This window comes from Balaenoptera acutorostrata, chromosome 2 (assembly GCF_949987535.1).
Source record: "Balaenoptera acutorostrata chromosome 2, mBalAcu1.1, whole genome shotgun sequence".
Lineage (NCBI taxonomy): Eukaryota > Metazoa > Chordata > Mammalia > Artiodactyla > Balaenopteridae > Balaenoptera > Balaenoptera acutorostrata.
Window position 1 is genome coordinate 16,993,669 of NC_080065.1, and position 15,514 is coordinate 17,009,182.

At 41.4% G+C, this 15,514-nt stretch overlaps 1 protein-coding gene across 1 annotated transcript; it reads left to right on the plus strand.

The window, feature by feature from the left end:
* Positions 1–14,094: 14,094 nt before the first annotated feature.
* On the plus strand, positions 14,095–14,424 carry LOC103002239 (60S ribosomal protein L35a-like). Its single transcript, XM_057541378.1, has one exon. It carries the CDS (start codon positions 14,095–14,097, stop codon positions 14,422–14,424), a length of 330 nt encoding a protein of 109 aa, XP_057397361.1.
* Positions 14,425–15,514: the final 1,090 nt, after the last annotated feature.

Consider the following 15,514-nt stretch of genomic DNA (forward strand, 5'->3'; position numbering starts at 1 on the left):
GATGTAAAACCAAGCTGCAGTTACTCTCTAGGTTCCAGATGGCCCTGCCTTGAACTTTGAGAATCTCAACAGTTGCTGGCTGTGCTTGTTGAGATAGGTCCTTGACCTTTGCTTCCTGCAGAACTATGTAGGTATCTAAAGCTGGATCCATGTGGAACTGCTCAGTATGGCAGCTTGCTTCATCAACTGTGCAAATTGGAAGAGCCAGAGAGAGGGAATTCAGCAAGAGGGAAGTCAGTCTTTTGTAACCTACTCTTGGAAGCCATATCCCATCACTTTTATTGTATTCTGTTTGTTAGAAGCAAGTGTGGGTCCAGCCCACCCTCTAGGCTTTTTCTTTCTCTCTTTTTATTGAAGTAGAGTTGATTTACAATATTAGTTTCAGGTGTACAACATAGTGATTCGATATTTTTACAGATTATACTTTGCTTATAGTTATTATAAAATATTGGCTATATTCCATGTTTGTGGATGTGAGATCCCACATCCCTCGGCATGCCCTAGGGGACCTGGGATCCTAAGGAACCTTGCATCTTGGGATGAGCTCCAGCCCGGGGCCCATTCCCAAGGCTTCCCACGTCAGAATTCCTCCTTCACAATTCCAGAGGGAGTGAGGTGGGAATCAGTTCCAGAAGCAGCCTCTCTCTAGGGGTGGGATTGGGGAAAAAACTAATTCTTTCTCAGCTGTTGCCTTTTCAGAATCTGGCAGACCACCAGTACTCGTGCTTTCTCCCGGTCCTGCGAATTTTTTGGAGCTCAAGTTACAGAGTGGTAAGGTTGTAGTTTCTCAGCTCCATTAGCATTTACTATTAATCAATTACCAACTGCTTTGTATGTCACAGAATTTTCGATTTTATTAAGCTACTGGCACCCCCCACTGGCTTTTCAATGTCTTGTGGATTTATTTAGATATTCTAATTTTAATAGGGTTTGAGAAGGGAAGGTTTTAACTATGCCTCTCATTATGTAAACTGGGCCAGAATTCAAATGTTCTTTATGTAATAAGATTGCCTATGTTCAAAATTAGGCTCCATCATTTACCAGCTGTTTGACTTGGACAAATTACTGTGCCTCAGTTTCCTTGTTTGCAAAATGTGAATAATAGGACATAGTGTTGCCTTAGAGAGACCCTGTTCAGGACACTCCGTAAAATCTAGCTGTTGTTATTATTTCCTCTGTCATATATATTGTAAAAGTTGTCTTCTACTTGTAATTCTGTATGTTTATGTGTCTATATGTATAGGAGTGTGTGTACATATCTTTATGCTTTTCAATAATAAAGGCTAGCACTTATATAGTGCTTACCATGTACCTTTTAAGCACTTCACATAATCTATGGTTCAGAAGGAGAAATTACAATGGAAATTAGAAAATATTTTGAACTAACAATGAAAACACAACCTAATAAAAATTATGGGGTGTGTTTTCCATTATGTCTCCTAATTACCCATCACTGGTGTCTTAAAAATGTTTTAGTTTCTGTTCGTTTATTTTTAATCTAGTTTTAATGCTGAACAAAGCCTCAGGCAGAGGGCTTATGAGCTATTAGTTTATTAGGAATTACCAGTCCCGGAAGCAGGAAAGAGGCACAAGGGGAGTGAGGAGGGGGAGATGGGCGATTCCATGTGAGCATGCGCTACGGAGATGGCTGCCTGTAGGTGTGCTCGCCCCGAGCCCAGGACCCACCCCTGAGGAGCTCTGTGAACTGCACTTCCAGTCTTGGCGGTGTGGGTGTTGGGGGATGTGAAGGGGATGGGGAAGAATGGCACATTCTTTGTCAAGGAAGGGGAAATACTTTACCAGTTTCCATCCCCTTCTTTGTCTCTGGGATATTAGCTCCTCAATGCCCAGCCTTGGCAGAAATCCAACCCAATAAGCTCCTTTCTCTCCAGGAACTTGGCCCCTCAAGTCCAAGCTGCTTCAGCTGTCTCTAAGCTTTCAAACAGAATCCCTTTTTCAATATATCCAGCTTTCCTGGTAGTTCTCCTAGAAGCATTGGTCTACTACAAACCGTATCATTGAGGTCAGAAGTGAAAGTTCACCTGTATGTTTTGATTTGTGATTTTTTTCATTTCTATTTTTCCCTAAATAATTAAGAGTTTTAGTTTTGATTAACTCTTGGCCGAAGAATCATTAAGAAGTATATTGGGTTTTGTTTTTGTCAATTAGTTTTCTATTGCTGTTGCTCTAAAACTTGGTAGGTTAAAACTACAGCATAAATTATCTCACCATTTCTATGGGTCAAGAACCTGGGCAGGGCTCAGCTGAGTGCCCCTGGCTTAGCACCTGTCCCAGGCTGCAAGCAAGGTGCCAGCCAGGACTGAACCACCTTAAGGTTCCACTGGAAAAGGACCTGCCTCCAAGCTCACACATGGGTTTGTTGGCTCAATTCCATTTTTCCAAAGGATACTGAAGTGAGGGCCTCAGTTCCACCCTGGCTGCTGCCCTGTGGGGTCTTCAGTTCCTTGCCAGGTGGGCAGTTCAACAGGGCAGCTGGCTTCATCAACTGAGCAAGTGAGAAGAGCCAGAGAGAGGGAATTCAGCAAGAGGGAAGTCAGTCTTTTGTAACCTACTCTTGGAAGTAATATCCCATCACTTTTATTGTATTCTATTCGTTAGAAGCAAGTCCCTGGGTCCAGCCCACCTTCTAGGCTTTTTCTTTCTTTCTTTCTTTCTTTCTTTCTTTCTTTCTTTCTTTCTTTCTTTCTTTCTTTCTTTCTTTTTTATTGAAGTATGGTTGATTTACATTATTATATTAGTTTCAGGTGTACATCATAGTGATTTGATATTTTTATAGATTATAGTCCATTTAAAGTTGTTACAAAATATTAGCTATATTCCCTGAGCTGTAGCTTATTTATTTTTTACATAGAAGTTTGCGCCTCTTAATCTAGGCTTTTTCTATGTTTGAAGAATCCCCCGTTGTACTTGGAAAAGCCTATAAACCTCTACAGAAAATGAAAATGTCAGACGCCGCATACTCATTACCTTCCTGGTGGCTGGCATACAGATACATGATCTACGCTGATTCACTGAGGTGTGCCACTGCAGACGTTGAAATAAAAGCATCTTATGGGAAGAAACAGGGTGGCGGCAGCAGGGCAGCGGTATCCAAGTGCCAGGCACAGCAGCGAGGTGGAAGCATTTCGGATCCAGCATTCAATACTTCTGCAGTCCAAGCTGTAATATCTTTGCCTGATTATCTGCCTACTTCCTGGTTACCTAGACTCCAAGCCTGATTCTGGGACCCTCTGGGAGATATTGTGAATTAACCAATATTTTTAAGTAAATTCCTTTTTTGTTAAATTAACCAGAATGGTTTTCTTTAGCTTGCAGTGAAGAAAGCTGAGTGCTCAAGTGTCCTCATTACCACTTTACTCCATTCCTTCTAGCGTCTTCATCAAGATCGGCCACTCTCCATCTCTGCTCTTCATCTTCCATTTTCATTTCTTTTTTCTTTCTTCTTTTGCCTCACCTTTTTGTATTTTTGTCCTTTCCTGTGTATTCTAAGATATGTGTGTGTGTGTTTCACCTAATGATTTGTTTTTCTGCAGTATCAATGGGTCTTCAAATGACAACTTGACTTCTGTAATTTTTTCTTTGCATTGTTTTCAGTCTTCCCCTTTGCAATCAGTTATTTCTTATTTCTACCTGCCTCTCAGGTGTATTCTTATTCATGTGAGACTGGGATTTTCATCTCTTCAGCAATCTCTTCTTTCCAGAATTTATCTACTCTTAAATTTTATTGAGCATAAAAGCAAATGTTTCCCCCAACTAACCTTTGTTTTCCATAGTAAAATTTTAAATGTAGATTCTTTTCCTGTATCTTAAGTGCTATGTTCTCTGTCATCTGAGGTGCAGAATCAAAGATCCACTATTATGAGGAATATAAGTTCCTTCAGGGGACTCACTATCCACCTGGTTACTCTTAGAATTATCTCAGATTTCACCTAGAAAGCATGATGATCTGCATGGCCCTAGCAAACATTTTTTTAAAAATTTAGATTAAATCTAAAGTCACAGAACAAATATGGTATATTCTTTACAGTCTTGACTTCCAAACAGGAAACTTCAAAGGTAGAATATGTTGCTTATAAAATAGGTTAACATATAAAAAAATTCCACCACAACGTGATCAAAGTAACTGACAAATAGTAAACTGCAAAACATTTAGCAATATTCATGTAAAGATGAATGTCTTTAATGCCCATAAATATATATAATGCTTACTATAAATATTATTGATTTATTATAATGTATTGATAAGAAAGAAACCAATAATCTTATAGACATGGGCAAATGTCATGAATAGATAATTCACAGAAAAGGAAATATAAATATTTTTATACTTATGAAAATATATTTACCTCAAAATAAGAGAATTGCAAATGAAATACAATATGATTGCATTTCTTACCTGTCATCTTGGCAAAATTATGTGGCACACTGAGTGGGCAAAGGTTTGGAGAAATAGGAACATCATACATTGTTATTGGTGGTGTAATTTTTGTACAATCTTTATGAACGTTGTCAATAGCTATTAAAGTTTAAAATGTGTGTACCTCTTGCCTCAGCAATTCCACTTTGCGGCTTTTATCTTACAGATGCACTTACACATACGCTTAAAGATAGTGTACTAGACTTTTTAATTGTGGCATCTTCTATAGCAGCAAAAGATTAAAACAACTTAAATTTCCATCAATAGGAAAATCATAAAATAAATTATAGGACATCATATGATGGAATACCATGCAACACTGAAAACACTGACATAACCCTGGTCATTCAAACATAGAATAATTGCCGAGATGTGTTGGAAATAGTAGAAAAGAAAACAGAGTCCTAGATAGTATTTATATCATATTATCACCTGAGAGAAATAAAAAGGAAGCACCTACCTAAATGCTGGATGTGCATTGATTAGTTCTAAAAGGATACAAGAAACAAGTCATATTATTGACTCTTAGAAAAAGCACTGTGGGACAGGTGGGCAAGGGTGGTATATAGAGTTACTTTTTACTCTGTGGCTTCTGTAGCATTTGGTATTTGACCATACACATTATTTCAAAAATACAACAATCAAAGTTTTAATGAGGTTGCATAATACAGCTGCCCATTTTTTTATGTACAAGTGTCTCAACTGTTCTGCTTGTGTATTTTTAATGGTAAAAATCGAGGCAGGAGTAATATGACTTTTGATCCTAAGATCCTCAGGCAATTTTTAAACCAAATAAAGGCTAATTTTAAAAAATAATGGAGGAAAAATTACTTGCAGAGGTATCTTGGCAGTAAATTCATTAGATAGTAAAATAGCTTTGAAGAATAATAGCCAATGCTCAAACATTGGTCCTTTGAAATTAATATTGACCCAGAACTTGAGCAAATGACATTTAAAACACCTGTCCAATCCAGGATGTAAGCCCACGTGTCTACATATGTGTAGATCCACAGTACACATATGGTACATTCTTTAGCTTCCTTGAAAACTGTCAGGTCTTTGATCTTTGCTCTGAAATAATTTCACCTATGTTGATGATTTCATATTAAAAAAAAAAAACTTGGTCTTAATCTTGCATTTTCTTTCATTTCTTCCTTTTTACTGGTTAAAATTATTGCATTTTTTCATCCAAGACTGCTGGATTCAGTTCATAATGTAGTTAATCTATAGCAGTCTTTAAAATAACATGCCAAGATTTTGAAAGGATGGGAGTTTTATGAGTAAGAGTGGCTGCTTCATTTGTAATATTGTATTTAGGAAAAAAATTAAAAGGCCTTCAAGTCATTTTTCTCTCTAATAGACTAAGAATCAATTGAGTTAAAAAACAGACACATACACCTTGTATCTAATGGTGTTGGCCTATCCAGATATTTCAGAAATATTTTTGCTCAAAATTAGTGAATAATAATAACTGAAGCAGGAATTCAAGTTCAAAAGGAGTTTATTAAATCAGTTTCTCTACTTTTGTGTAGGTTGAAATTTTCCAGTGTTAAAAAAAATTTTTGAGCATTGTTGACACCTAGGTTTATAATCCCCTCACTTCTCCTAACTTCTCCTCTTTCCTCTCTTTAACCTCTTCCCTGCCCTTCCCTAAAAAGGAGGAGCAGTTGAGGTCACCCCATGAGAAATGGTTCATTCATTCAACAAATATTTCCTGTGGGCTTCTGTGGGTGGCTCCCAGACCCTGTTCTAGACTTGATGACCACAGTGTAAACAAGACAAAGTTCTTGGCTTCACAAGGCTTAAATCCTAGAAGGGAGGGCAACAAATAAGCAAGTATACTAATTTCAGATAGTGATGGGTATCTGTCTTCCATTGGTATACAGTCCCAAAATTTAGTGACTTAAAATGACACCCACTTATTTGTTCATGATTCTGTGCATTGTCTATTTGGGCAGGGCTCAGCTGGGAAGATTTACCTGCACCAGGAGATATCAGCTGGGTTCATGTATATATCTGTAGTAAGTTGGAAATGCCTGAAGGCTGGCAGTTGGCTTGGGTCGTAGGCTGGGACACCTCAGTTCTCCACCACGTGATCTCTCCAGCAGACTAGCTCGGGCTTATTCAAATGATGGTCTCAGAATTCTAAGCCCAGCAAGTGAAGGCAAGACCTAATGCACAAGGAATTTTAAGTGTATGTGTGTGTCATATTTGTTTTTGCTCTATTAGCCAAACAAATCACTAGGCCAAGGCCAAAGTCACTGTGGAGGGTGACTTAACAAGGGCATAGACACAGAGAGGGAAATTATTGCAGCCATTTTTGCAAAAAAATATTCCGTGTGTGTCATGTACCAAGGATCCCAGATTCAGGCATTTGCATGCAGGTCTGGAGCACTGGCTTCCATGAGGTCCTGCTTACATTTTGCTTCTACATGTCTCAAAGTATATTTACTTTCTAAAAAAAAAAAAAAAAAAAAAAGTTTTCTTGTCCATTGGAAAATCCTGCATTAAACAAAATTAAACAGTTATTTTTATCATTATCATTAATATCAGCATTATTCAGGGCTTCTCAGGGACTTAGACATACTACCATACAATGGGAACCCCTAAAATGGGGAATTTCCCTTGTAGCATTTCACAGACCTTTTTGACAACAAGGTATCTTCCAAGGCAGATGCTACCCGAATCTATACAGTTGTTGCCATTAAGATTGTGGGTTCAATATTTCCAGATCTTCCAGGGATTCAAAACAAGCAAGAAAGGTGTTTTTTTTTTAAAATTTTATGTGAAATTGCCTAATTTGTAATAGATGTCGACAACTTGTTCAAATGTTTTTAAAAAAAATACACTATGGATCCCACATGCCACGGAGCAACTAGGCCCGTGAGCCACAATTACTGAGCCTGCGCATCTGGAGCCTGTGCTCCGCAACAAGAGAGGCCACGATAGTGAGAGGCCCGCGCACCGCGATGAAGAGTGGCCCCCGCTTGCCACAACTAGAGAAAGCCCTCGCACAGAAACGAAGACCCAACACAGCCATAAATAAATAAATAAATAAATAAATAAATAAATATTTAAAAAAAAATACACTATAAATAAATTTTTAAAAAGAAATACAAAAAATACAGCTACAAATCCAACATGGCTAGTTTATCCTTTATCGGACAAAAGGAGACTCTTGGGAAAGAACTCATGCTAATGGAGGGCAGAGTGGAGGCTCGGAGGTTTGGTGGAAGGACAAAAGGCCCAGCTGGAAGGGAAGGGCTTGTTCTGAGCACAGCACTGAGTCTGGCACCCAGATTGTTCTCAGCCCAGTACGAAAGACTTCACAGGAGTCCCCTTAAGGAGAGGACAATACAAGATTGAATACAAACCAACAAACTGTTCTCTATAAGCTCCACGGGCACCACGAGCTCAAGGAGAGCGAATCTCTGGTGAAAACATTGGTGGCCTCAGCTCGGTACTCTCAGCATCAATGAAGACTCTAGGCCTTGGTGTCCCAAGGAATCAGCAGGGCGAGAATCTAACTCTTTCTGATGAGTCCACTTTTCACTGATTTGTTGCTTGTCAATTGGAACAGAGATGGGAGAAGGGCAATTTTCCTACTCAGCTTTCCTATTGGAAGGAAGCTTTTCCCACGAAGCATGTTAACTGGGTCCATTCCTTTTCCTCATCTGATATGATGTATATTCAGGATTCCAACTTCAATGGCATTGACTGCTAAACTTGCCCCCTCCCCTGCACATCCAACCCCACATATCTGTTTATGCTTCCATCTCTATTGTAGTAAATTGTATTTTTCAAAGCTGTGCCACCCACGTGCTCTAACGCAGTGTGACCTTGCCATCCCCCCCATCAACAGGTGGAGTCTCTTCCCTTCCCCTTTGAAACCAGGCTGGCTTTGTGAATCTCTTGTCACGTGTACAATGGAGAGAAGTGACCCTGCCTGACCTTAGGGAGGCCTTGCAGCTGCTGCCTGTTTCTCGTGGCTCCCTGGATCTACTGCAAAGTTCCTCAGCACCAGCACTATTGATATTCTGGGCTGAATAATTATTTGTTGGGAGGAGCGGGCGGGCATTGTCCTATGCATTGAGGATATTCAGCAGCACCCCTGGCCTCTACCCATCAGATGACAGGAGCACCTTCTCCCCCAGTTGTAACGACCAAAACTAGCTCCAGATCATGTTGCCGACTGTCCTCTGGGAGGGCAAACTCACCTTCTGCTGAGAACCTCTGTTGTATAGGAAGCCAGCCAACATTGAAGAAGCTCAACTACTGAAGACCGCCGTGCTAGAGACGTTGCATGTAGGTGCTCCAGTGCACAGACCCAGCTGGAGCCCAGCCTGCCAGCCACCCTCTCCAAGGTGCTAGGTTCGTGAGAGGAGCCATTCTGGACCCTCAGACTAGTCCATCTGCCAGCTGAGTACCACTGGGTCATCTCAGTCAACTTCACTAGAGGCAGAAGAATGACCCAGCCCAGCCCTGCCTGAATTCCTTGCCTACAGAATCTATGACATTTAATTTTTTAAAAGTCTGCTTTTTTAACCCACTATGTTTTAGGACAGTTCGTTATGTAGCGCTAGTACGCTATGGAGCGCCTATATAGATGAAAAGTGAGAAGTAATGATGTTTTGCTATTTAAAAAAAAAAAAAGGAAATTAGTATTCATTGCTTGTCCTTGGATGTTTATTTTAATTTTCATAACTTGCTGAGGAGCAAATGAAGTTGCTCTCACTCATGTAACACATATTCATCGAGGGCCCATCTTGGTGCCAGGAATCATGTTGGATCCCAGAGACACATGGACAAATATGACATTTTTGAATCATTGTATCTTTATAATTCCCTTCGTGTATCCTGTTATCAAACCAACATTCTCACTTTTGTGAGTTGGTGACCTTGACATGACCTTCACTCTTGTTTTTTTGCTTGTGCTCATGCTGGTCCTCTCTCTGGAACTTACTCCTCCCTCTCCATTTTCCTAAATCGTGTCCACATTAGGGCCAAATCCAATACCACCTCGTCCACAAAACCTTATCTTATCCATTAGGCAGAATTATTTTCATCCCTTATTTTGACTTTCGCTCTTTTTCTCTTCCTCTCCCAAGCTTAATATTACATATTATCATCGTTACTCAGCATCTGGCCTTTCCACCTACTTCGTAGAGAAAATGGAACCTGTGAGCACTGAGTTCTGTTGGCTTCCAGCTTCCCAATCCACAAACACAACCGCATCCGTGATGCAAGCAACCTCCTGTATTAGTCAGGATTCTCCAGAGAAACAGAAGGAGATAGGCAGGTAGGTAGAGAGATAGATAGAGAGATAGGTAGATAGGTAGGTAGACAGATAGATATTGATAGATATTGATATAGACAGACAGATAGATAGAGATGTATTGTAGGAATTGACTCACACAGTTATGGAGGATGAGACAGCCCCTGACCTGCCCTTTGCAAGCTGGAGAACCAAGAAAACCAGTGGTGTAATTCAGTCCCAGTCTGAACGCCTGAGAATAGGACCAGTGTAAGCCCCAGCCCAAGTCAGAAGGCCTGAGAACCAGCAACACCGATGTCTGAGGGCAGGAGAAGAAGGATGTCTCAGTTCAAGCAAAGAGAGCGAATTCTTCTTTCCTCGGCCTTTTGTTCTAGTTGAGGCCTCAACAAATTAGATGATGCCTGCCAGCATTGGTGAGGACCATCTTCTTTCCTCAGTCTACTGATTCAAATGTTCATCTCTTCCAGAGACACTCTCAAAGCCACACCCACTTTACCAGCTCTCTGGGCATCCTTTAGCCCCATCAAGTTGACACATAAAATTAACCATCACAACTCCTTAACTCCATTTTCATAGAACAACTTGTTTTCTTCAATTGAAAGCCACGCCGTCTCTGCTCTGGAGACACAGTCCCCGACCTCTGGGAGCCAGGGTCCCTTTTTCTCCAAAATTTCTGTCTTTCTCTCTCTCTCTCTTTCCCCTTCATTAGCTCCAGCTTAAAATAATAACCCAAATCCTCTCACACTGATAAAGGGGAGAAGCCTTCTGGATTCTTCCTCTAAATCCACTCATTTGTCTTTTCAGAGTCAATGTTCTTGGAAGAGTTCTTTCCAATCACTGTCTCCACTGTGAATCCCTCATTGACTCTTTAATCTTATATAATTTCTACTTCCTCATCCCTATACACAGCTCTCACCCTCATCCCCATCCCACACTCATTCTATTAAAACTTCTCTGGTTAAGGTGGCCACTCACTTCATTGTCACTGAATTGCAGACAGTCTTCAGTCTCCATATCACAACTTTCTGTTATGATTGGCGGTTGTCCACCTCCTCCTGCTTACAACCCTCTTGGCTTTCCAGGACACCATTCTCTCTTCACCCCTGCAACTCCTTCTCGTTCTTTGGGTTTGTTTTTGGGGGGGGGGAAGGGGGTGGCCTCTTTTCTCTCTCTGCACATGTGTAAATATTCTCTTCTCTTCTCACACGTTCCTGCTTCTCTCCTGAGAGGCCACCTCAATGCTCTCAGACACTCCGGTAGCTTCTTCAGTCACCCAAACAGCTCCCAATTCAATGCTTCCCAGTCCCAACCACTCTGCTGAGCCCTAAACTCATAGATTCAGCTGCCTCTTGGAGATACCCACTTAACTGTCCCTCGGATATCTCCAATGCTCCAGGTTCAAGACCAAACTCATCATCTGCCTGATTAAATATGTCCCTCTTAAGGTTTCCACCTTGGGGGCTAGCACAATTCTCATGGAAGCATCTGACAGAGCTGCCATATCCTATCAATTACCAGATCCTAAGGATTCTGCCTCTGTTAAATTAGTTCACGTCCAACGACACTGACTCTGCCTTAGCTCAGACCCTCATCATTTCTCCCCTGGACTATTGCAGCAGTCTTTTAATTAACCCCCGTCTCCAACTTTGCCCTCCCTCCAACTATTCTCCACTCCACTGCAAAATTTATCTTTCTAAAATAAACATTTGATGATCTTGGTGACATGATTAGAATCTTCCTTGAGAAAGAAGTCCAAGTTCCTCAATCTGGCAGCCTGGGCTTTATGATCTGCTCCCTGCTCACCTTTCCGATTCCACCTCTTGCTGCTTCATACCCTGCACACTGGTCACATTAAGTATGTTTGCAGTTCCTTGAGTGCATCATACTCTCTCATGTCTGTGACTTGCCAATGAGACATTTTGCTCTATTATTTTTTTCTTCATCTTTTTGGTATAGCCTTCTCCCATCTTACCCCTTTCTTAATGGCTAATCTAATTAGATGAGTTAGATAAACCAAATATTAACGGATTATTGCTGTATTCAGAAGATGTGTTTGTAACTCAGCGTAATAATGAAAGTATTCGAATTTAAGTATCTGGGTTTTTTTGACTATTAATATGATTCAGTGTTAAAATGCATTTCTCAGTTTTGTCCCCATAGAACATTTTAAAGCAGTTTTAGCAGCTGATATGATCTTATATATCTACTCACCTATTCCCTCTACCCCATGCGCCCCTCCCCCCAGAAAATACACTCCATGAAGCCAGAGACCTCAGCTGTGTTGTTGCTATAGATCCCATATGCCTAGAACAGTGCCCAGCAGAGGGTGGAAGTCAATCCACATGTGTCCAATGAAACAGTGAATAAACGCTCAGTCCTAAAAAGCTCAGCCCAGTTGTCAACTCTTTGGGTAGCCTTCCCTGATGCTCCCAAAGGAGGATAGTGTACGATCATCTTCCCTGCGGCACCCCGGGTTTTCCTCTGTGATTGCACCTAGAACAGCATATTGTGACTGTCAGTAACCCTGTCTCTTCCCACGGCCCCCTGCAACTGTATCATCACCTCCTTGAGAGCAGGGACTGTGTCTCTTATGTCTGTATCTGCAGCTTTAAGCATACTACCAGCCATTCAGTAGACATTCAATAAATGTTTTAAGTAAATAACCCCACTGCGCCTTCTATGACCACACTCTACATTCTTTGTCTCCTTTGCTGCCTGCAAACTCTTTGAGAATCGGAACTCTTTTTCCCCAAGTCTTTCTCCCACTGTCTATTACCATGCTGTTCACATTCTAGACACACAATAAATGCTGAATTAAATTATCATTAGTGTTTCATATGTTCAGATAAACCTAAATGGAGCTCATCAAAAACGACAAGATGTTCATTTTTCCACTGCTGACCAACATGATGCTAGGATATGGAAACAGATGGTTAGTTGTGACTTTTATAATTATATGGAATACATTCTTTCAAACAACAAATTGCTATGGAACCTTTGACATCTAGTCCATACACAATAGTTTACATGCTTTCTGTTAGGATTTTGTACTAAGTTTCCCATATCTTCAATCAGGACCTCCTAGGAGGATAATTTCTATAGCCAGAGTGTCCAATCTACCACAACCTGGATAATATAGCCTGCAGAACAGTTCAACTCCCTTTGCTACCATTGTGTGCTCACCAGATCTAGGCATTATTTATCTGTTGGGTGATAAGAAGTAGAAAATTTCCTGGTCTACCTCCTGGACAGTGTTTACTTAGCCCTGGAAAATTCTGACTCTGAATCTCTTCTTGTGAGATTTTATATTTTTTGGAACATTACTCCTGACCTACTATGATTAGATGCATCAACATTTATTTTATAGTAGCTATAACTTAATTTCCTCAATACTTGATAAATACCCTTGCACCTATATTGAGATTTGGGAAGAAAAGAGGGTGTTCATATGATTTTGAAGATAGATCGCCTCAGCTGTTGGTTAATTTTATCCAAATTATGTTTAATCTTTTATAGTTTCTAATGTATATGAAAACATGTTTGCTTTTACTAATTCAAGTGTTAACATACTGATTATTTTGAGAATATAAACTTTAATCCCAGTAGAGTCGCACTGTATCCAGGTTAGATTCTAAAATCAGACTATTTGGCAAAAATCCTGTGTAGAAAATCACCCATCTGCCAAACAAAGGCAGACCTTCCTTCTCTCCCAAGTCCAAAGCGGCCTGATCTCTTCTCACATCACCATGGACTTGTTTCATCATTTCCACACCAAATGAAATTACCGGCTTGCATTTAAGGGCCATTTTGTATGAACAGCATATATGCAAACAAGAATTATTTTCAGTACTGTGACGTGATCATGAAACCAGAGGCGCCTGGGATCAACATCAGGGTTACCTCCCATTTAATTCTCACTTAAGAGCACGTGTTCTTTGGTACAATATCGGGCAGACCAACCACCATGTGGTGTCTCTCTCTCTCTGTCTCTCCAAGTTAGAGAATCCATAGAAGTTCTTTGTGCATGTTTGGTGTCTACACTAAACGTTTTCTTAACTGTACTCAATAGCTTATTTCAAACCCACCTGAAACCAAGAGCATGTCTGTCTAACCATCCATCCCAGCAGCTTCCCATGTCTGATCATGCAAGTCTGATTTCTGTTCTGCAGTTCTGAACTTCCCTTACTGTGGGCACTCACATAAGAACAAACTGTCTTTGTCTGTTTCTTCCATATTTTAATGAACGTAGAAGAGAGTGCTGATGGCATTATGTATGGTTCTAGCTTTAGGACACTGCATTCTCTTAAATAGCTAAATAAGAAAATAAAGAGCACTCTTTCCACCATCTCGGACCCTGTGGAGGACTTCTAAAATGACAAATATGTCTGGAGGGCTGTGGTCCAAGGCAATTTTTGCTGGCTATAAGTGGGGTCTACGGAATCAGAGGGAGCACACAGCTCTCCTGCAAATTGAAGGTGTATATGCTCGAGATGAAACCAAATTCTATCTAGGCAAGAGATGTGCTTATGTGTACAAAGCAAAGAACACAGTAATTCCTGGTGGAAAACCTAACAAAACCAGAGTAATCTGCGGAAAGATAACTCGCACTTATGGAAACAGTGGCGTGGTTTGTGCCAAATCCCGAAGCAACCTTCCTGCTAAGGCCACTGGACACAGAATCCGTGTGATGTTGTACACTTCAAGGATTTAAACTTATTGAAAAGTAAATAAATAAAAGTGTGGGGAAAAAAAAAAAGACAAGAAGTCACAGCCTGCAGCAGACATGCCCCCCGCCCTGCCCTCCCCACCCCTTCCAATGGATTGCACTTCTGTGCTGGTGGGACCTGAATAAGGAGTAAGAGATTCTGCAAAGCCACTCACCAAACACTCCTTGGCACTGCCTGCCAGGGCATCTTGCCCGAACTTGACCCTCCCCTACCTGTGCCCAGGGCCCTGATGGGCTGGAGGGCTGCCTTCCCCAGCTGACCCATGGGATTCCGTCCCGGGCAGAGGGCAGCAGTACTCACAGGGTAGGGCCACGGAGAGGCAGGCTGAGTGGGGCACAGAGGCTCAGGAGAACGGGCTCTGGGGAGGCAGGAGGGAAACCTGTCGGAAGGTGGATCCGCACCTGCTTCCGAGCCCATGGTGCACGCTTCCTCGTCCCATAGGCTCCGCTCACGCAGCACGCATTCGGATGAATTAAAACTGAAGAATTTCAGGGCGGCAATTGCAGGAAACCCCAAGCAAGGGGTCTTGCTGTGTGGGAGTTCCTGTGTGACTGTTGCGGCCACACCCCGGCTCCTCACCACCCCAGCAGCTAGCTGATTCTCAGCTGCAAGGAGCTGCTTTCTTCCTTTCTCAGAGGTGTCCATCTAGCGGCAAGAATTCTGGAGCCCAGCATCGAAAAGGGGTCACGAGGTCTAACTGTCCACGTAAAGTGTCCAGCGTTTCACTTAATGCCCTTGTTTTCAGGGTCCACATCCTCAGCCAGGAATTCCCGAGCCTGGATTTCCTGTTTCAGATTCTTCATCGACTAATTCTCAAGTCTTCTGCCAGGTAAAAAGAGCTGGAATCAGGACTGAAAGGGAAGAAGGCAGGGGATGTGGGCAGGAGGATGGTAACTGCTTATAAATACTTGGAGACAATCTGTCGTCTGCAACCCCACGCTGAATACCCCATTTTTGGAGGCCTATGGTGTTTTTCATTTCCAAAAATGTCCATTTCTGGACTTCTGTGATAAAACTTGACTTGGCTTTTCCTCTCCAATTTTTATTTCAATTTCCTCTGCATTGCTAATTCAG

Bases quoted from the DNA above. Each gene is read 5' to 3' on its own strand.
- LOC103002239 (XM_057541378.1), top strand. From the start codon at position 14,095: ATGTCTGGAGGGCTGTGGTCCAAGGCAATTTTTGCTGGCTATAAGTGG.